At 45.8% G+C, this 20,662-nt stretch overlaps 1 protein-coding gene and 1 long non-coding RNA gene across 2 annotated transcripts in view; one reads left to right on the forward strand and one right to left on the reverse strand.

Moving 5' to 3' along the window:
• TNFRSF10A (TNF receptor superfamily member 10a) overlaps positions 1 to 10,978 on the reverse strand; it is a 39,856-nt gene extending 28,878 nt beyond the window's left edge. Inside the window, exon 1 of the mRNA XM_003823580.6 lies at positions 9,969 to 10,978. Coding sequence (XP_003823628.1) covers positions 9,969 to 10,274 — 306 coding nt within the window. The 5' untranslated portion in view covers positions 10,275 to 10,978. The remainder of the gene's footprint in view (positions 1 to 9,968) is intronic.
• Positions 9,794 to 17,250, forward strand: LOC103786961 (uncharacterized). Its single transcript, XR_612695.5, has 3 exons — positions 9,794 to 10,104; positions 11,017 to 11,335; positions 13,283 to 17,250. It is a non-coding gene; the product is annotated as an uncharacterized LOC103786961 (long non-coding RNA).
• The last annotated feature ends 3,412 nt before the right edge of the window (positions 17,251 to 20,662 follow it).

Here is a 20,662-nt window from a genome sequence, read left to right on the forward strand (position 1 = left end):
TAATGAGAATTATTAAATCATAAATGGAAGTCAAAGTTTGTCAAATGTTCTTTCTGCTTCCATTGACATGTTTATATAGTTTTTCTATTTCACGCTGTTAATATCATGAATAACATTAATTTTCAGATCTTAATCCAACTGTATTCCTGGAATAAACCCTACTTGCTCACAGTGTATTATCTTCTTGCAGAATTTAATTGGCTGTTGTTGAATTAAGGATTTTTACATCTGTATCTATAATAGATATTGATCAGTATTTTTCTTTTTTTGTAACTTCTGTCAGATTCTGGTATCAGAATGATGCTTGCCTTTTAAAACAGTGAAGAAGTTTTTTCCTTCTTTATGTCCTGAAACAACTTGTCAACTGTTGGTGTTATTTCTTCCAAAAATATTTATAGAATTCATCAGTGAAATGACATGGGCCTGTAGTTTTCATCATGTGAGCATTTAAACAATGAATTCCGCCGAGGTGGTGGCTCATGCCTGTAATCCCAGCAGTTTGGGAGGCCAAGGCGAGCAGATCACCTGAGGTCAGGAGTTCGAGACCAGCCTGGCCAACATGGTGAAATCCCATCTCTACTAAAAATACAAAAAATTAGCCGGCCGTGGTGGTGGGTGCCTGTAATCCCAGCTTCTCAGGAGGCTGAGGCAGGAGAATCACTTGAACCCAGGAGGCGGAGGTTCCAGTGAGCTGAGATTGCACCACTGCACCCCGGCCTGCATGACACAGCGAGACTCCGACTCAAAAAATAGCATAAACAAACAAACAAACAAACAAACAATGAATTCCAATTCATAGACAGCTTTAGGAATATTTAAATTATCTTTATTTCTTGTGGCTATTTTGCTAAGTAGTGTTTTTTAAGAAATTTGTCTATTTAATCGAAGTTGTCAAATTGATTGGCATAAAGTTATTCATAAGATCCCACTATTTTCCTTTTAATGGCTGTAGAGTTTGTAATAACATCCCATCATTAATTCTTGATATTGGTATTTCATGCTGTTGTTCTTTTAAAGTTTGGTTTATTACTTTTTTTTTTTTTTCCTGAGATGGAGTTTTACTCTTGTTGCCCAGGCTGGAGTGCAGTGGCATGATCTCGGCTCACTGCAACCTCGGTCTCCCAGGTTCAAGCGATTCTCCTGCCTCAGCCTCCGGAGTAGCTGGGATTACAGGCATGCGCCACCACGCCTGGCTAATTTTGTATTTTTAGTAGAGATGGGGTTTCTCCATGTTGGTCCGGCTGGTCTCAAACTCCAGACCTCAGGTGAATCGCCTGCCTTGGCCTCCCAAAGTGCTGGGATTACAGGGATGAGCCACCTCGTCTGGCCAGTTTATTACTTTTATTAATTTTGTTGATCATTTCTGAGAACCAACTCTTGGCTTGTTGATTCCTTTTATTGTTTGAATTCTATTTCATTGATTTCAGTCTTATTATTTCCTTGTCATCTTGTTACTACCTTTGAGTTTAATTTATACTTATTTTTATGGGTAAGTAATGCAGACCTCTGAGTCATTGATTTTGATACCATTCTTCTTTTAATCCTTAAGAACTTTACTGAGATATACTTTATATATGATGTAATTCTTTCCTTTAAATATATTTATAGAAGTGTATAACCATCAATAAAATCAATTTTTGAACATTTTCATCATCATCCCCAAAAGAAACTCCAGGCCAGGCACGGTGGCTCACACCTGTAATCCCAGCACTTTGGGAGGCTGAGGTGGGTGGATCACGAGGTCAGGAGTTCAAGACCAGCCTGGTCAACATGGTGAAACCCTATCTGTACTAAAAATACAAAAATAAGCCGGGCGTGCTGGCAGGTGCCTATAGTCCCAGCTACTCGGGAGGCTGAGACAGGAGAATCACTTGAACCCGGGAGGCAGAGGTTGCAGTGAACCGGGATCATGCCACTGCATTCCAGCCTAGGCGACAGAGCAAGACGCCAATTCAAAAAAAAAAAAAAAGAAATATTTTGAATTCTCTTTTGATTTCATCCATGAACTATGAGTTATTTATAAGTATGTTGCTTAATATTAACATTTTTGGAGTCCTTCTAGATATTGTTATTGCTTAACACTTTAATTTCATTGAGATCAGAGAACATATTTTATATAATTTTGTTTTAAATGTATTTAGATTTGTTTTATAGTTCACAATGTGGTCTATCTTGGTGAAGTACCACGTTCATAGAAAAGAAGGAATCTCCCATAGATGTTGCATATATGCTCTATAAATGTCAATTAAGTCAAGGTGGTTGACAATGTTCAGATCTGTTATTTTACTGTTTTCATCTGATCGTTCTATCAATTGCTGAGAAGGGGGTGACATGATCTCCCTTTAATCCTTTTGAGCGTTGCTTCATGTATTTTAAAGCTTTACTATTAGACATATACACATTTATGATTATTATGCCTTCTGATGAATTCTTTTTTTTTTCTTTTTTGAGACGGAGTCTTGCTCTGTTGCCAGGCTGGAGTGCAGTGGCACAATCTCTGCTCACTGCAACCTCCGAATCCCTGGTTCAAGCGATTCTCCTGCCTCAGCCTCCCCAGTAGCTGAGATTACAGGCAAATGCCACCACACCCAGCTAATTTTTGTATTTTTAGTAGAGATGGGGTTTCACCATGTTGGTCAGGATGGTCTTGATCTCCTTGACCTTGTGATCTGCCCGCCTCAGCCTCCCGAAGTGCTGGGATTACAGGGGTGAGCCACTGCGCCCGGCCTGAATTCACTTTTAACACTAAAAATAGTACCTTAAGAAAAAATCTCTACTAATAGCAAGTGAAAACCTGACAACGAGCTCCTGATGACTCTGGACCTGGACAGTGCTCAGCCTTCCGTTCAGCTGTTCTTCCCACCTCTCACATGAAACATAGTCTATGAAAGGCTGAGGACGTCACATCCGCATTAGTGCAGGCTTCCTAGAACCCATGTTACTCATTCATCCAAGGAGGGCACGTCGGCGCCTGGTAGAAACACTGTGCAAGGAATCGTGGGGTATCAAGAAAAAGGCACTACCCTCCCTTTCCTTAGGACAGTTCCAGTTCCCAGGGAGATGAGGCACAGCCATCAATAACCCAAGTCACGAGGGGCTGCCCAGGCAGAGGTGACAAATGCCATTGGTGGCAGGGACACCGGTAGACATAGAGGGAAAGGTCCACATAGAGGGAAAAGTCCACACAGGCAGGTTCCTAGGCAGATACGAAGTCAAGGCAGTCGGGGAGGGCAGTCAAAACAAGTGATGCTGGGACACAACTCTGAGGTTTGTGGGCGTCTGATTAAGGGAGATGGAAGGTGAGGTCAGAGAAGTGAGGTTCTCAGTTCACAGATTTGGGCTCATGGGGGTGTGAGGTTGTGTGTGTGTTTGTGTGTGAGAGAGAGAGAGAGGGAGAGAGAGAAAGAGAGCAAGAGAGAGAGGTCTTGTTCCAGGTCTTCTCCTCTATAGACTCTCCTGACCCTGCCCTGCCTCTTCCTGAGATGAGTCATTCACCAGGGGGTTTCCTTGCCTTGTTCCTCTCGGATTAGCATTGTGTTAGGCTGTTTCAGAGGCAAGTTTGATATTCACACTGTGATTTCCTCTCTCAGGCATACACACCCTAAAAAAATGCCTTATTGATCTTAAAATGAGCAACTCAGAATTGTTCTGAGGTTGGCTGTGGTCGGAAATCTGCTTCCTTTGAGTCTTTCGTGGCTTTTTTCTTTCTTTGTTCTTTTGGTATAAAAAGACCCCTGGGTTAAGAAGCAAGCCATCTGTCTTGTAGTCTCGGGCCAGCCTCATGGTCTGGGGGAAGCCACTTCTTCTCTAAACATGTCTATCATTCTGGAAATAAGAGGTGGCTTTACATGACTTCTCAGGGACCCCCAGCAGTGACCCAGCGCTGGGTGAATGCAGGCCTCATGAAAAAGCACCAAATACTCCCCTGGGAAAGGTCAGCAGAACCCAGTGACCCAATCACTGCTGCTGCCCCGAGGGTCGCTCATCCTCCTGCTCAGCCCCTCTACTGAACAAATGTTCTGAGTCTCATGCTGTTTGTCTAAAACAAGGACAATGAGGGTTCCTGTACAGTCTGGTTGTATGAAGATTAAGTGTGTTCATTTACATATGAAGTGCTAAGAACAGAGCTTGGCACACGCAAGTACTGTATTTCAGCACATGCTGTTGTTAGTACAATCATTCCCCTCAATGTTGATTTTAATGAAACCACATCCTCTAAGCCAACAATACCATGAGCTGGGGCCTTGCAACTGCCAGAGTCAAGTAGGGAGGGATGGCATCCCTGGAGCTGGCACAGCCTCTCTGGAGGTGGAGGGTGGGGGAGGTAGCCCCCATGCTTCCTGATAGCTATTTAGGTCCCTAGTGACACCTCCTCCACCAGACTGTGGGCTTCAGGGAGCAGGACTGACACAGGGCTCATTTGTCCTCCCACCGCCACCAGGCGCAGACATTCTCAGGGTAAAGTGCTCATCATCTACTTCCTGGGTGAGTGACTTTCCCTCCAAGCCCATGAGGTGAGCCCAGTGGTGGCCTCAGCTCACCGCTTCAGGTCACAGTTTCCAGGCTACAGCACAGGGAGGGGACCCCGAAGAGTCCTGTGGACTCTGCTAAGGAACCCCAGGAGCTCCCAGAGGCCAAGTGCAGGGCAGAGATGTGGAGAAGCAGCTGCTCAGAGGACCTTAGCCCTGCAGAGGCCAAAACATGGCTGCTATTATACAGAAGGGGAGACCAAAAATGCTACAGACATGGCTCCGGCAGATTATTTTTGCCACCATCGAAGTGCTGAAACCACACTGTTAAGGAGAAAATCTTAAAAGCAGCCAGAGAACAAAGATCTCCTCCCCACAGACAAGCCAGGTGAGAGGGGCAGCCTAAGCCCTGAAAAACCACACAGGAAAAGGCAGTGGCAGAGGCCCCACCCCAGCCGGTGCTGCTCCCCTCTGATCAGGACTGTCCCCGCTCCCTCCACCCAGTGCTGAGACCAACAGCAGACATGGGGGCGAGGGTGTGATGCACTTAACATGACCTAAGCCACACAAATATATTACCAACAAACTCCAATGACTTAACTTTGAGATTCTCTTCATCTAAGTTTTTAAAGTGGTCATTCCTAGTTTCTCTCATTCCTACCACTGCTCTGGACAGACTTGCCTGTGGCCAGGTGCACACACGTTCCCCCTCTGAGCTGCACACACTTTCCCTCTCTGAGCTGTGGTCCTCTCCTCCGTAAAATGTGATGATTCACATCCCCTCCTGGCCACAGGCGGGTGTCTGAGGTGCCGAGTGCACCCTGCTCTTCCCTACAAAGCAGACCCTTTCTCCTTTCCCCATTATCACAGATACCTGCCTGGGAATCCGGAAGAGGCCCTTCCCAGTCCAACAGGCAGCTGCTATTATCAAGCAGGCCAGGTCCCAAATGCTGGGGACTTCCTCCTCCTAAATCTCATTTTCTCCCCAGACAAAATGAGAGCAACAATCCCCACATCCCTGGGTTAGGAAAATACCCTGAATGAAGATGTGCAGTCTCTGGCTGGGCTGGCCCAATCTCTGTGCCAGGTCCTTCCACCTCACCTCTCTCTTTAGCAAAGTAGGAATTGAGAAATTCTGAATGCTCTGAAGCTTAGACACTCAGGCTATCAAAGAGGCCAGAGATTGGAGGCTGAAGACAGCCAGGGTTGGCCGTGCTCCTCTTCAGCTCTGTGACTCTGCTGTGGCCCCAGCTCCTTCCTATAAACTAGGTGGATATAAAAGTCTGCAGCGGCCCTGTGTAAACCACAGTGGTCTGTGTTGGCAGATGTATGCTGCCGTGTAGGAGGACAAATCACATGCTCAGGGCTGGTGTCAGTCACTCAGGACTCTAGATCCCCAGGACACCCGTCCTAATGAACTTGAAAGAGAGCTGAAGGCATTGGCATTTTTCCAGACTAAGTGACACCAACTGCCCAACAGCACAGGCTCAGGGCATGGCACTGTCCCCATCTCTGACCTGGAAGCTAAAGCCTTGCTGCCCTGTCACTCCTGGATACAGGACAGAGGACCAGAACTGGGACTGTTGCCTCTCAGTAGGGGCTGGGTGAGCAGCCACCTGCAGCCACATGGATGGAGACCTTTCCTGCTCACTCTTCAAACTGCAACCAGTGCCGGGTGCCCACCAGAAGGACAACTGGAAGGAAACGTGGCAGGTAAACCAGGCTGTGGCCCTGCAGTGACATCTTTGTCCTAACTTGAAGTCTGGCTCCTCTGTTCCTCCACGGCCCCTCCCCATGGCGCTCCACCCCATTCCTTAGAACCTTCTGCCCCAAGCTCAGAGAGCCAGTATGGAGGTGCAGGTGGGAGCAGGTGCAGCCTCTGCTGGGTAGAGGACAGGTGCTCTGGGGATCCAGAGTCCTGAGTGACTGACACCAGCCCTGAGCATGTGATTTGTCCTCCCACACGACAGCACACATCTGCCAACACAGACCACTGTGGTTTACACAGGACCGCTGCAGACTTTTATATCCACCTAGTTTATAGGAAGGAGCTGGGGCCACAGCAGAGTCACAGAGCTGAAGAGGAGCACGGCCAACCCTGGCTGTCTTCAGCCTCCAATCTCTGGGCTCTGATAGCCTGAGTGTCTAAGCTTCAGAGCCATCAGAATTTCTCATTTCCTACTTTGATAAAGAGAGAGACGAGACGAGGTGGAAGGACCTGGTACAGAGATTGGGCCAGTCCAGCATTGACAGAGCCAGGACCTGGGGTGAGAAACTGAGCTCAGCTCCAGGCTCATCTGATGTCATCCGGACAGTCTGAGGACAGAGACATTATCTCCATTCACAGGCATGGCGGGTGGCAGGAACTGGCCCCAGCCGACCACAGTTTCCTAAGTGCAGAGGTGCGACTGCAGTCTTCCCTGCTCCCTCCCCAGCCGTCTAATCTGGAGTCTCCAGGTCATCTACTCCCAGTCTCAAAAAATTCCTGGATCCTTGAAAATCTCTAATAACACTGAAACAAAAAATACAACATTGAGGTCTGTCATTTTTTACCTCTTAGAGTAGCAAAGAATGAAAGTTCCATGTAGTAAGGGTGCAGGGACACGGGCACGCTTGTGTATTCTTTTTTTTTTTTTCTTGAAACGGAGTCTCGCTCAGTCGCCCAGGCTGGAGTGCAGTGGCGAGATCTCGGCTCACTGCAAGCTCTGCCTCCCGGGTTCACGCCATTCTCCTGCCTCAGCCTCCCGAGTAGCTGGGACTACAGGCGCCCGCCACCGTGCCTGGCTAATTTTTTTCAATTTTTAGTAGAGACGGGGTTTCACCGTGTTAGCCAGGATGGTCTGGATCTCCTGACCTCGTGATCCACCTGTCTCAGCCTCCCAAAGTGCTGGGATTACAGGCATTAGCCACCGCGCCCGGCCACACTTGTGTATTCTTGGTGTGAGAGTAAAATTGGCACAATCTTCTCCCGAAATATAATTTAGCAATATCCAAACAAAATTCTACATTGATGAGCTCATGTACCCAAAAATTCCGCTTCTAAAGGGCTGCCCGATACTTCAAGGAACATTGACATATGGACGTATGACACATACAAGGGTTCTCACTACAATGCTGCTGGAATTAGAAAAAACAAAAGCAGGACATAATGTTAACAATTGCCCACGGGATGGAAGATTAAAATTAACTGTGGTTCACCCCATGTGTTTCACCCATGCACTAAATAGTATGATGCTGTTAAAAAGAATGAGATACTTGCATGTACTGATAGAAAACATCTGATGCGATTTGTTCTTCAGTCAGAATTTTAAAAGTTAAGGTGCCTATAAATGCACAGGAAGAAGGCTGAGGGATGGTGGGATGAGAGGGTCCTGTGGGATGGCAGAAGGCCTTGCTGTCTGCTATGGGTCCTTTGTCCCTGCCAGGGCTCACGTTGAAATCTGAACCGTAATGTAGCTGGTGGGGCCTGTTGGGGTTTGGGGTGGATCCCTCATGAAAGGCTTGGTGCCATAACCGCCCACTCCCACATTCCCCCAGGAGTTGTCAATCTTAGTTCCCATGAGACCTCGTTGTTAGAATGAACCTGGCCCCTCCCCGTCCCCCTTCCGGATCTCATCCCCCTCCCCCTGCCATCCTCCCCACCCCTTCCCCTGATGGGCAGAATCCAGCTGTCCTTCCCCTTCACCACCAGTGGAAGTTTCCTGAGGCCTCACCAGAGGCAGATGCTGGTGGCATGCTTCTTGTACAGCCTGCAGAACCATGTGCCAAATAAGCCTCTTTTAAAATTATCCAGCCTCAAGTTTTCTTTTTTTTTTTTCTTTTCCGAAACGGAGTCTCCCTCTGTCGCCCAGGCTGGAGTGCAGTGGCGTGGTCTCGGCTCACTGCAAGCTCCGCCTCCCAGGTTCACGCCATTCTCCCGCCTCAGCCTCCCTAGTAGCTGGGACTACAGGCGGCCACCACCACGCCTGGCTAATTTTTTGTATTTTTAATAGAGACGGGGTTTCACCATGTTGGCCAGGATCGTCTCGATCTCCTGACCTCGTGATCCGCCCGCCTCGGCCTCCCAGAGTGCTGGGATTACAGGCGTGAGCCACCGCGCCTGGCCTCAAGTATTCTTTTATAGCCACACCAACGGACTGTGACATTTCCAAAACCACCAAATTCAGATGTTTCACCTTGTCTATACAGGTGAGCCCTACATCCACCTGGAATCGCACTAGCCTGTCAAAAAGAAAGCCATTTAATAAGCGTATTAAAAATAAGAGTCAAACGTGGGTTCCACCTAATATAAACTGATGTTTAAAACATAAATTCTGTAATTATTTGGAGATTTCAAAATGCTATTGGATTCCTGGATTTTGTTTAGTTTGTTAAACAAAAACACGTAAAATTTCCTGACACTTGTAAGACTGGTTTATCCTTCAGGTACTTAGCTTTCGTTTTGTTTTTCCTTAACATAGAAGGAATCTGGATGAGAACAATTGGTAGAGCCTTAATGAACTTGAAAGAGAACTGAAGGCATTGGCATTTTTCCAGACTGAGTGATTGCTTTCACAGGAAACGCTGCCTCCTGAAGGAAGGGCGTGCCCCGCTCCTGGCTGCCTGCCTCGTGGTGGTCAATTCGCTGCCCTGTACCTGTTGATGCGCAAGAAAGTGGCTGGAAGGAAACTGCTGCCGGTGTGCTCAGTGGACTCGAAACGGAAGACAACGAGCAGAGGAGAGAAAGTTACTTTTTCCTGCCGGGCTGCGTGTTTAACCAATTTGTCTAAGAAAAGAAGTATGGAGGGCCGGGCGCGGTGGCTCACGCCTGTAATCCCAGCACTTTGGGAGGCCGAGGCGGGCGGATTTGGCTAACACAGTGAAACCCTGTGTCTACTAAAAATACAAAAAATTAGCCGGGCGTGGTGGCAGGAGCCTGTACTCCCAGCTACTCGGGAGGCTGAGGCAGGAGAATCGCTTGAACCAGGAAGGCGGAGCTTGCAGTGAGCCGAGATCGCGCCACTGCACTCCAGCCTGGGCGACAGAGCAAGACTCCGTTTCAAAAAAAAAAAAAAAAAAAAAAAAAAAAGAGAAGAAAAGAAGGATGGGGGTGGGGAGGGAATCAGGGAGTGGGGAGAATGGCGCTCCCCTTCACGCAGCTGGTGTGGCTCGGAGTTGGCTTGGAAGTTTACACACTTGAGCTCTATCGATTCCGAAACTTCCCGATACATCGTGAGGTGTGGGCAGGAGGGAGACGCGCCAGGCAGCGGCCAACGGGGTGGAGTCCCCGGGCCCAGCCTCCTGCGGGAGGGGGGCTCTGCTCCCTCCAGGCCCGGGTCGCTCCTGCCTGGCCCCGGGGACCCCGTTCTTCCTCCGACTCCGACGACGGGCTCCTCCTGCCCGGACATGCCCCGCCAAAAGTGACCCGGGCCAGGCACCCCCGCCGCGTCCCCCTCTCTCCCTGCCCCCTCCCGGTGCCAGGCGCGCTTTTCCCCAGGCAGGACCGCGGTGGGGACTCACCTGCAGCAGGACCCCGACGACGACAAACTTGAAGGTCTTGTGGACCCGGAGCCGAGGGCTGGCTTCCCGCGCCGGCCTGGGTCCTGGGGCGCGCCCTGCCCGGGCCCGGGCACTGGGTCCGTGCTGTCCCATGGAGGTAGGGAGCGCTTCTCGGCCCCCGCCTCGTGGTTCAATCCTCCCCGCGGAAGAGCCCCACACTTTGCTGGGTGTGGCCGCGGCTGCCTCTGTCCCACTCGCTGCGCTCCCGGGATTCGGAGTCACTGCCAGGAACGCACCTAGATTTACTCCAGCTGGTGGTGGCGCCATCCTGCCAGGTCAATCCAAGAAGCAGCGTGCTTGGCTATGACAAGACAGAACTTCGCATTCGGAGTTCGGGGCACCCCTGACCCCGCCCCCTTTTCGGGGCACCTGCGGCTCCTGTTAGCTAACCCTGAACTTCCTTCCTCTGTGACCGCCCTTGCCGCTCTCAGCTTCTGTTCCTCAACCACGGCCACCGCGTGGATGCCGCTGCATTCGGAGTCGTTTTGCCACTTGGTCCCAGCGCCAGGCTTCTCGGTCGGGAGTCGACCTCAGCCTTTCTGTGACCGAGTTCCTGGCACCCAGCAGGCGCTCGGTGGACGGATGGGTGGCGGAATGAAGGACACAGAGGCCACCGCGGGGTCTGGCCTCTAAGAGGCTTTTACGGCCTCCTCCGTCACTACCGGGCGAGTGATTCAGACTGCCTTTTTTTTTTTTTTTTTTTTTTGAGATGGAGTCAAGCTCTGTCGCCCAGGCTGGAGTGCAGTGGCACGATCTCGGCTCACTGCAACCTCCGCCTCCCAGGTTCAAGCGATTTTCCCGCCTCAGCCTCCTGAGTAACTGGGATTACAGGTGCCCGCCACCACGTCCGGCTAATTTTTTTCTATTTTTAGTAGAGACGGGGGTTTCACTGTTTTGGCCAGGCTGGTCTCGAGCTCCTGATCTCGTGATCCGCCCGCTTCGGCCTTCCAAAGTGCTGGGATTACAAGCGTGAGCCACCGTGCCCGGCTCATCCTGCTTTTGGTTTCAGGTCTCCATGCCAGTGAAATGTCACCTCAACTCCACCGTCCCTGGTGTCAGGCAAGCCCGAGGGACCCAATTCTGCCTTTCTTCTGGATTTTCCTAACCTGTTAAGAGTCTTGAAAGTCCTTAAACCACGGGAGACTACCTGGCACATGACACGGGATGAGACTTGGTGGGGGTCCCACGGGGGACAGGTCCTTCCAGCGGTTCCTCTGCACCCAGCGCCGCACGGGCCCGGGGCGCGGGTAATCAGCCTCCCGAAAGCCACGCGAGTCACGGTCCTGCCTGCGAAGAACTCCCAGGGCGACCTTGGGGCTGAGGAGTGGGTAAGAGAAAGGGGGCGCTGATTGATGTTCATTTTTCTCCATATTTTAATGGTGTTCCGGTACCATTTGTTGAAAAGACTCTTTACGACCGGGCGCGGTGGCTCAAGCCTGTAATCCCAGCACTTTGGGAGGCCGAGGCGGGCGGATCACCTGAGGTCAGGAGTTCGAGACCAGCCTGACCGACATGGAGAAACCCAGCCTCTACTAAAAATACAAAGTTAGCGGGGCGTGGTGGCGGATGCCTGTAATCCCAGCTACTCGGGAGACTGAGGCAGGAGAATCGCTTGAACCCGGGAGGCAGAGGCTGCGGGGAGCCGAGATGGAGCCATTGCGCTCCAGCCTGGGCCACAAGAGGGAAACTCCGTCTCAAAAGAAAAAAAAAAAAAAAAAAAAAGACTTTTTTTCCTTATCTAATAGCCTTATCACTTTTGTTGAAATTAAATTGACCATATATATGTATGTGTCCATTTCCGGACTCTATTCTGTTCCGTTTATTTATTTGGCTATTCTCATGCTAATTACCACATTGTCCTAATTATGAGCTGTATAGTCAGTCTTGAAATCAGGCAGTTCAAGTCCTCCCCCTACTCCCCACCTCCCAAATGGTTTGCATTTCCGTATATATTAAATATAGAATAATTTTTTTCAATTAAAAAAGCCTACTGGAATTTTAATTGGGATTGCATTGAATGTAGATATGAATGAGAATAATTGACATTTTAACAATTTTGAGTCTTTCAATCCATGAAATTTATTTATTTAGATATTTGTTACTTAAGCTTGACAATATTTTGCAAACTTTCCATGTACAAATCTTTCATATCTTTTGTAAACATATTTCTAACTATTTTTGTTACTATTGCTAATGGAATTGATTTAGCTTCCCTTATTTTCAAATTGTTTGTTGCAACTATACAGAAATACAGTTGATTTTTGTCCATCGGCCTTGTATGCTATGGTACTGCTAAATTGATATATTTCTAGTTGTTATTTTATAGATTATTTAGGATTTTCTATGTAAGCAATCCTATTGTCAGTAACCAAAAACTGTCTCAGTTCTTCCTTTCCAATCTTTATACCTTCTATTCATCTTTGTTGTTGAATTGCCCTGGATAGGATTTCCAGTACAATGTTAAATAGAAATAGTTAAAGCAGACATGCTTATCTTATTCCATATCTTAGAACACATCTAGTTAATCACCATTAGATATGATGTTAGTTATAGTTTCCTCATAGATGCCTGCTGTAGTTTGAATGTCCTCTCCAAAACATGTTGAATTTTTTTTTTTTTTTTTTTTTGATACAGAGTCTCACTCTTTCGCCCAGGCTGGAGTGCAGTGGCCTGATCTCGGCTCACTGCAACCTCCACCTCCTGGGTTCAAGCAATTCTCCTGCCTCAGCCTCCCCAGTAGCTGGGACTACAGGCACATGCTGCCGTGCCCGGCTAATTTTTGTATTTTCAGTAGAAACGGGGTTTCACCGTGTTGCCCAGGCTGGTCGCAAACTCCTGAGCTCAGGCAACCTGCCTGCCTTGGCTTCCCAAGGTGCTGGGATTATAGGCTTGAGACACCATGCCCGCCACTTTTTTTTTTTTTTTAGATGAATCTCGCTGTGTTGCCCAAGCTAGACTGCAGTGGCGCGATCTCGGCTCACTGCAACCTCTGTCTCTGGGTTCAAGCGATTTTCCTGCCTCAGCCTCCCCAGTAGCTGGCATTACAGGCACGCACCACCACCACACCCAGCTAATTTTTGTATTTGTAGTAGAGATGGGGTTTCACCATGTTGACCAGGGAGGTGGGGCCTTTAAGAGGTGATTTAGCTTATGAGGGCTCCATCTTCATGAATGGATTAACGCTATTGTCTCAGGACTGGGTTAATTTTCATCCGTGTGGGTTCCTGATAAAAAATAATGAGTTTGGCATGATTTCCTCCCTCTCTCTCGCCTAGGCCTGCTTCGGCCTTCTGCTCTTCTGTTGTGTGGTGACCCTCACCAGAGGACAGCTTCATGCTCTTGGACTTCCCAGCCTCAAGAACTGTAAGAAATAAATTTCTTTATAAGTTGCCCAGTCTGTGGTATTTGGTTATAGCAGCAGGAAATGGAGTGAGACAATGCCCTTTACCAGATCAAATTCCCTTTCATTTCTACTTTGCTGTTTTTACCATTAATAGAATGTGAAATATAACAATAAACAATAACGTTTGACACACTGAAACGTATCAAATGTTATTTTTTGGCATCTATTGAGATGATTATATTGTTTTTCTCTTTTATGCTATTCAAATGTTTAATCAAATTGACTTTCAAATGTTGCACCTACCTTGAATTCCTGGGTTAAATTTCACTTGTCATGATGTATTATCTTTTTTACATATTGCTAGGTTTGATTTGCTAATACTTTCTTAAGCATATTTTTGTGTCTGTATTCATGAGAGATATTGATTTATCATTGTCTTTTTCTGTAATGTCTTTCTAAGTTTGGGTATACTCATTATTCTGGCTTCATAAAATAAACTCAGTTTCCTGAGAGTCTTATAAGATTGGCATTATTTCTTCTTTCAATGTTTGATACCATTCACCAGTAACACCATCTGGACTTGGTGATAATTTTTGTTGTTTCTCTTTTGGGGTATGTATGTGTCTGAAGGTTTTTGATAATAAATTCAAATCCTATAATAGATATGAGTTTTTCAGATTTTCTATTATTTTATATATCTCTTTTGGCAAGTAAAAATTTTCAAGTCATTTGTCTCTTTTATCTGAGTTCTTAAATATATTGGCATAAATTTGCTCACAATATTCCCTTATTATCCTTAGCAATCATAGTGATGTCCTCTCTTTTATTTTGATAACTTAGTTTTGTCTCTCTCTCTTTGATGAGTTTCGCTAATGATTTATTATTCTTTTCAAATAGCCATAATGTCTATGTTAACTTTATTACTTTCAGGGTTTTTCTGTTTTCTATTCTATAGATTTTCTCTCATTATTGCCTTTCTTATACTTATTCTGGGTTTATATTGCTCTTTTTTTTTTTTTTTCTAATTTTTTTGAGACAGAGTCTCGCTCTGTCGCCCAGGCTGGAGTGCAGTGGGGTGATCTTGACTCACTGCAACCTCTGCCTCCCAGGTTCAAGCGATTCTCCTGCCTCAGCCTCCCGAGTAGCTAGGACTACAGGCGCCTGCCACCACGCCCGGCTAATTTTTTTTTTTTTTTGGTATTTTTAGTAGAGACAGGGTTTCACCACGTTAGCCAAGATGGTCTCAATCTCCCGACCTTATGATCCGCCCTCCTCAGCCTCCCAAAGTGCTGGGATTACAGGAGTGAGCCATTGTTCCCAGCCTGCTCTTCTTTCTTTAGCTTTTAAGTGGAAACCTAGATCATTGATTTCTATCCTTTTTTGTTTACTAATACGAGCACTCATACTCTCTATGTCCTGCTGTAGTTATGTCCTACAAATTTTGATATTTTGCATCATCATTTAGTTTGAAATATTTTCTGATTTCTACAGGCTTTCTCCTCTGACCCATGGTGGTTTAAACTGCAAATATGAAAGTCTTTTTTGTATGTCTTATTGACTTCTAATTCAATTTCACTGCAACTAAAGAAAGTGTTCTGTATGATTTCAATCCTTTTAAATTTATTAAGACTCTTCGTAGGCCCAGAATAGGGTCTACCTTAGTAAACATACTATGTGCACTCAAAAAGAATGAACATTCTACAGTTGTTGGGTATAGTATTCTATGAATGTTTACTAGGTCAAGGTGGTTGATAATTTTTTCAGATTGTCTGTGACTTCATTGATTTTTCTTTTTTTTTTTTTTTTGACAGTCTTGCTCTGTTGCCCAGGCTAGAATGCAGAGGCACCATCTTGGCTCACTGCAACCTCCGCCTACCAGGTTCAAGTGATTCTCCTGCCTCAGCCTCCCGAGTAGCTGGGATTACAGGCACCTGCCACCATGCCCAGCTAATTTTTGTATTTTCAGCAGAGGCGAGGTTTTACCATGTTGACCAGGCTGGTCTTGAACTCCTGACCTCAAGTGATCCGCCAACCTCGGCCTCCCAAAGTGCTGAGATTACAGGCATGAGCCACCATGCCCGGCCTCCATCTTTTACTTTCAATCTATCTGAAGCTTTATATTTAAGGTGCATATATTTTAGACAGTTAATAATTTCAGCTTGCTTTTTTTTTTCTAGTTGGGGAAACTCTGCCTTTTAATTGGATTGTTTATTCTGGTTACATTTGCTGTTGTGGTGAAATTTGGAAAGTTCAATCTGCCACAATGTCTTCACTTACTGTTTTTAAAGGATATTCTCAATGAGTGTGAATAGTGAGTCAACAGCTTTCTTTCACCATTTCACACATCCTGAGCCTCTATTGTTTTGAGTCAGCTGTCGTTCATATCTTTGTTACCTGTGAATGCACAAAATTTGCTCTGTATGATGACTATGATGTGTCCAGGTAGGGTTTTCTTTACATTTATTTTTATGAGGGGTTTATGAACTTTTTGAATCTATAAATTGATGTTTTTTCACTACATTTGAGAATATATCAACTTTTTTTTTCTTTCATCTTTTCCAGCCATTTCTTTTTGGTTCTGGTTCCGTGTGTACTGCATGATATTGTACGATGTGTCACGGAGACTCGCTTCCTTGTTTTCTTTCAGTTTCATTTTCCCTTGCACTTCAGATGGAATGATATCTATTGATCTCTTTTCAAGTTCACTCATTCTTTCTTCTGTAATGTTCAATCTCTCTTAAGAAAGTCCAAATAAATTTTTCATCTCAGAGAGTGGAATTTTCAGTTCTAAAATGTCCATTTGGTTCTTGTTTTATAGTTATCATATGTATGCTGAAATAGCTTATCTTCCACTCATGTCAACAATCTTTTCTGTAGACCCAACATATATTTTGTAGCTCCTTAAAAGAGATTCTATTATGAATCAGCATTAAAAACCACTGTGAAGACAGAAACTCTACCTAGAAGAATGAGGTTTTTATGGTTTGGGTTTTGTTTTTTGGGATAGGGTCTCACTCTGTCACCCAGGCTGGAGTGCAGTGGTGCAATCATGACTCATTGAAGCCTTGACCTACTGTGCTCGAGAGATCCTCCCACCTCAGCCTCCTGAGTAGCTGGGACTACAGTCATGGGCCACCAAGCCCAGCTAATTTTTGTACTTTTTCTAGGGACAAGGTTTTGCTGTGTTGCCCAGGCTGGTCTTGAGTTCTTGAGCTCAAGTGATCAGCCTGCCTCAACCTTCAGAATTACTGGGATTACAGACGTGAGCCATTGTGCCCGGCCAGGAGTGAGTTATCTAATGAAGAGTAACAATAACAGAAAATGTTTATGAGCTCCTGCATACAATAATTTCACAAGTTTTTATCGAAAATTGATTACATACCAGGCAAAATGTATGCAAAGATTAAAATCTGCAGTACCTGATCTAGGGGACTTGCACACTAGTAGGGAGACAGTAAAACAACTGTAATAAAATGTGATTTGGCAGGGCCTATTAAAAATGATTCTATCAGCCGGGCGCGGTGGCTCACGCCTGTGATCCCAGCCCTTTGGGAGGCCGAGGCAGGCAGATCACAACGTCAGGAGATCGGGACCATCCTGGCTAACACGGTGAAACCCTGTCTCTACTACAAATACAAAAAAATTAGCTGGGCGTGGTGGCGGGTGCCTGTAGTCCCAGCTACTCGGGAGGCTGAGGCAGGAGAATGGCATGAAACCGGCAGGTGGAGCTTGCAGTGAGCCGAGATTGCACCACTGCACTCCAGCCTGGGTGACAGAGCGAGACTCCGTCTCAAAAAAAAGAAAAAATAATAATTCTATCCCCAAGAGCCTGTATTTTTAGTTTGGGGAATAAAATGCTTAGGATAATTAGGAGAAAGAAGGTAGGAGGGGAGAAGAGAGTGGAAGAAAGTGAAATGGGGAATGTCTCAGACCTTATTTACAAAGAAATCTTAAAGAAAACCCGAAGACAATAGGGAAGACAAAAAAGGAAAAAAAAAAAAAAGACTACAGAGGAAATTTTAGCCTATGACGGCCGGGCACGGTGGCTCCCACCTGTAATCCCAGCACTTTGGGAGGCCAAGGCGGGCGGATCACGAGGTCAGCAGTTTGAGACCAGCCTGACCAACATGCTGAAACCCCGTCTCTACTAAAAATACAAAAAAAAAAAAAAAATTGGCTGGACATGGTGGCGCATGCCTGTAATCCCAGCTACTCAGGAGGCTGAGGCAGGAGAACTGCTTGAACCCAGGAAGTGGAAGTTGCAGTGAGCAGAGATCGAGCCACTGCACTCCAGCCTGAGCGACAGAGGGACACTCCGTCTCAAAAAAAGAAAAAAAAGAAAAAGAAATTTTAGTCTATGACAACAATAGCTACAGCACACAGTAAACACTCCGTAACTCCTAGTCAGAAATAAAACCTCCTACTAAAAGTTCTGTTTCACTAAATTCCTTTTATCCAATCCATCATGTTCATAATACAGGAAATAAACAGAATTGAAGGCAGAAATTTGCACTACTATAATAATAGTTGGAGACTTCAGTTGTCCCACTTTCAAAAATAGAACCATCAGAATGAAGATCAATAAGGATGTAGCGTACTTGGACATCACTATATACTAATGGAAACTAAAAGACATAGAAAACAGTTCACCACAAACAGAAGCATACAATTTTTCTCAAAGATACATGGAATATTCTCCAGGATAAACCATAAGTTAGACCACAGAGTAATTCTTTATAAATTTAAAATAACTGAAAGTATCTCTTCTGATCACAATATGACACTAGAAATCGGTATCAGAAGGAAAAGAGTAAACTCCTCAAACACGTAGAAATCAACAAGCTTTTAAATAACCAACGAGTCAAAGAGGAACTCATACAAGAAATTAGAAAAGATCTGGAGATAAGTGAAGCAAAAAACACAACATACTAAAACTTATGGGATGTAGTAAAAGCAGTGCTAAGAGGAAATGTTATCATGGTAAATGCTTATATCAAAAAGGAAAAAAGACCTAAAATAAACAATCTACACATTAAGAAACTAGGAAAGGAAGAATAAACTAAATCCAAGGTAGCGGAAAGAAGGAAATAAAAAAAAATAGAGGAGAGATTATTTTAAAAAGAGAATAGGAAAACAGTAAAGAAAATCAATAAGCCCAAAAGTTGATTCTTTGAAAAGATTAACAAAATGGAGAAATCTTTGGCTTGATTTATTAAAAAATAAGAATCCTCAAATTACTAAAATCAGAAATGAAAGTGGGACATTATTGCTGATTCTACAGGAATAAAAAGGGTTAGAAGAGAGTACTATGAAAAAGTGTATGCCAAGAAAACACATTTATCTAGCTAAAATGAACAAATTCCTAGAAACACACAACCTACCAAGACTGATTTATAATGAAATAGAAAATTGGAACAGACATAACTGGAAGGAGATTGAATCAACAATCAAAAACTTCCCTGGACCAGATTTGTGTCCAGCCAAATATTTAAAGAAAAATCGGCTGGGCACGGTGGCTCATGCCTGTAATCCCAGCACTTTAAGAGGCCAAGGTGGGCAGATCACAAGGTCAAGGGATCCAGACATCCTGGCCAACATGGTGAAACCCTGTCTCTACCAAAAATACAAAAATTAGCCGGTCGTGGTGGTGCGTGCCTATAGTCCCAGCAACTCGGGAGGATGAGGCAGGAGAATCGCTTGAACCCAGGAGGCGGAGGTTGCAGTGAGCCGAGATTGCGCCACTGCACTCCAGCCTGGTGACAGAGAGTGACTCCGTCTCAAAAAAAAAAAAAAGAAAAAGAGAAAAATCAACCCCAAGTTTTCTCAAAGATGTGAAAAGGAGGGAACCCTTCCTAACTGATTCTATGAGGCCGGAATTGTCCTTACACCAAAGTCAGGCAAAGATACTACAAGAAAGAAAACTACAGACCAATATCCCTTATAAATTTTGCTGCAAAAATCTTCAACAAAATAATAACAAACTGAAACTAACATTTACAGATTTTTATTTATTATTTATTTATTTATTAAAGACAGTCTTGCTGTGTCACCACGCTGGAGTGCAGTGGTGTGATCATAGCTCACTGCAGCCTTGAACTCCTGGGCTCAAGTTATCCCCTCGCCTCAGCCTCCCAAGTCACTGGGACTTTAGCTGCCTGTCACCACGCCCAGCTAATTTCTTGTTTTTTTGTAGAAATGGGGTCTTGCTGTGTTGCCCAGGCTAGTCTCAAACTCTTGGGCTCAAGCAATCCTCCTGCTTCGGCTTCCCAAAGGACGGAGATGATAGGTGTGAGCCACCATGCCTGGTTCTGAATCAAACATTTAAAAAAGTATTATACACCGGTCGGGCGCAGTGGCTCACGCCTATACTCCCAGCACTTTGGGAGGCTGAGGCGGGTGGATCACCTGAAGTCAGGAGTTTGAGACCAGCCTGGCCAACATGGCAAAACTCCATCTCTACTAAAAATACAAAAATTAGGCTGGGCGAGGTGGCTCACACCTGTAATCCCAGCACTTTGAGAGGCCGAGGCTGGCGGATCACCTGAGGTCAGGAGTTCAAGACCAGCCTGACCAACATGGAGAAACCCAGTCTCTACTAAAAATACAAAATTAGCTGGGCCCGGTGGGCATGCACCTGTGATCCCAGCTACTTGGGAGACTGAGGCAGGAGAATCACTTGAACCCACGAGGCAGAGGTTGTGGTGAGCTGTGATCGTGCCATTGCACTCCAGCCTGGGCAACAGGAGTGAAACTCCATCTCAAAAAAAAAAAAAAAAAAAAGAGCCGGACGTGGTGGCTCACACCTGTAATCCTAGCACTTTGGGAGGCCGAGGCGGGTGGATCACGAGGTCAGGAGATGGACACCATCCTGGCTGACACGGTGAAACCCCGTCTCTACTAAAAAATAGAAAAAGTAGCCGGGCGTGGTGGTGGGCGCCTTAGTCCCAGCTACTCGGGAGGCTGAGGCAGGAGAACAGCGTGAACCTGGGAGGCGGAGCTTGCAGTGAGCCAAGATCGCACCACTGCACTCCAGCCTGGGCGACAGAGCAAGACTCTGTCTCAGAAAAAAAAAAAAAAAAAAAAAATTAGCCGTGCTTGGTGGCGGGTGCCTATAATGCCAGCTACTGAGGAGGCTGAGGCAGGAGAATTACTTGAACCTGGGAAAGGGAGGTTGCAGTGAACTGAGATTGTGCCACTGCACTCCAGCCTGGGCAAAATGAGTCGAGACTCCATCTCAAAAAAAAAAAAAAAATGGATTATACACCATAATCAAGCGGGATTTATTGCTGGAATGCTGACATGGTTCAACATA

This window comes from Pan paniscus, chromosome 7 (assembly GCF_029289425.2).
Source record: "Pan paniscus chromosome 7, NHGRI_mPanPan1-v2.0_pri, whole genome shotgun sequence".
In the NCBI taxonomy this organism is placed as follows: Eukaryota; Metazoa; Chordata; class Mammalia; order Primates; family Hominidae; genus Pan; species Pan paniscus.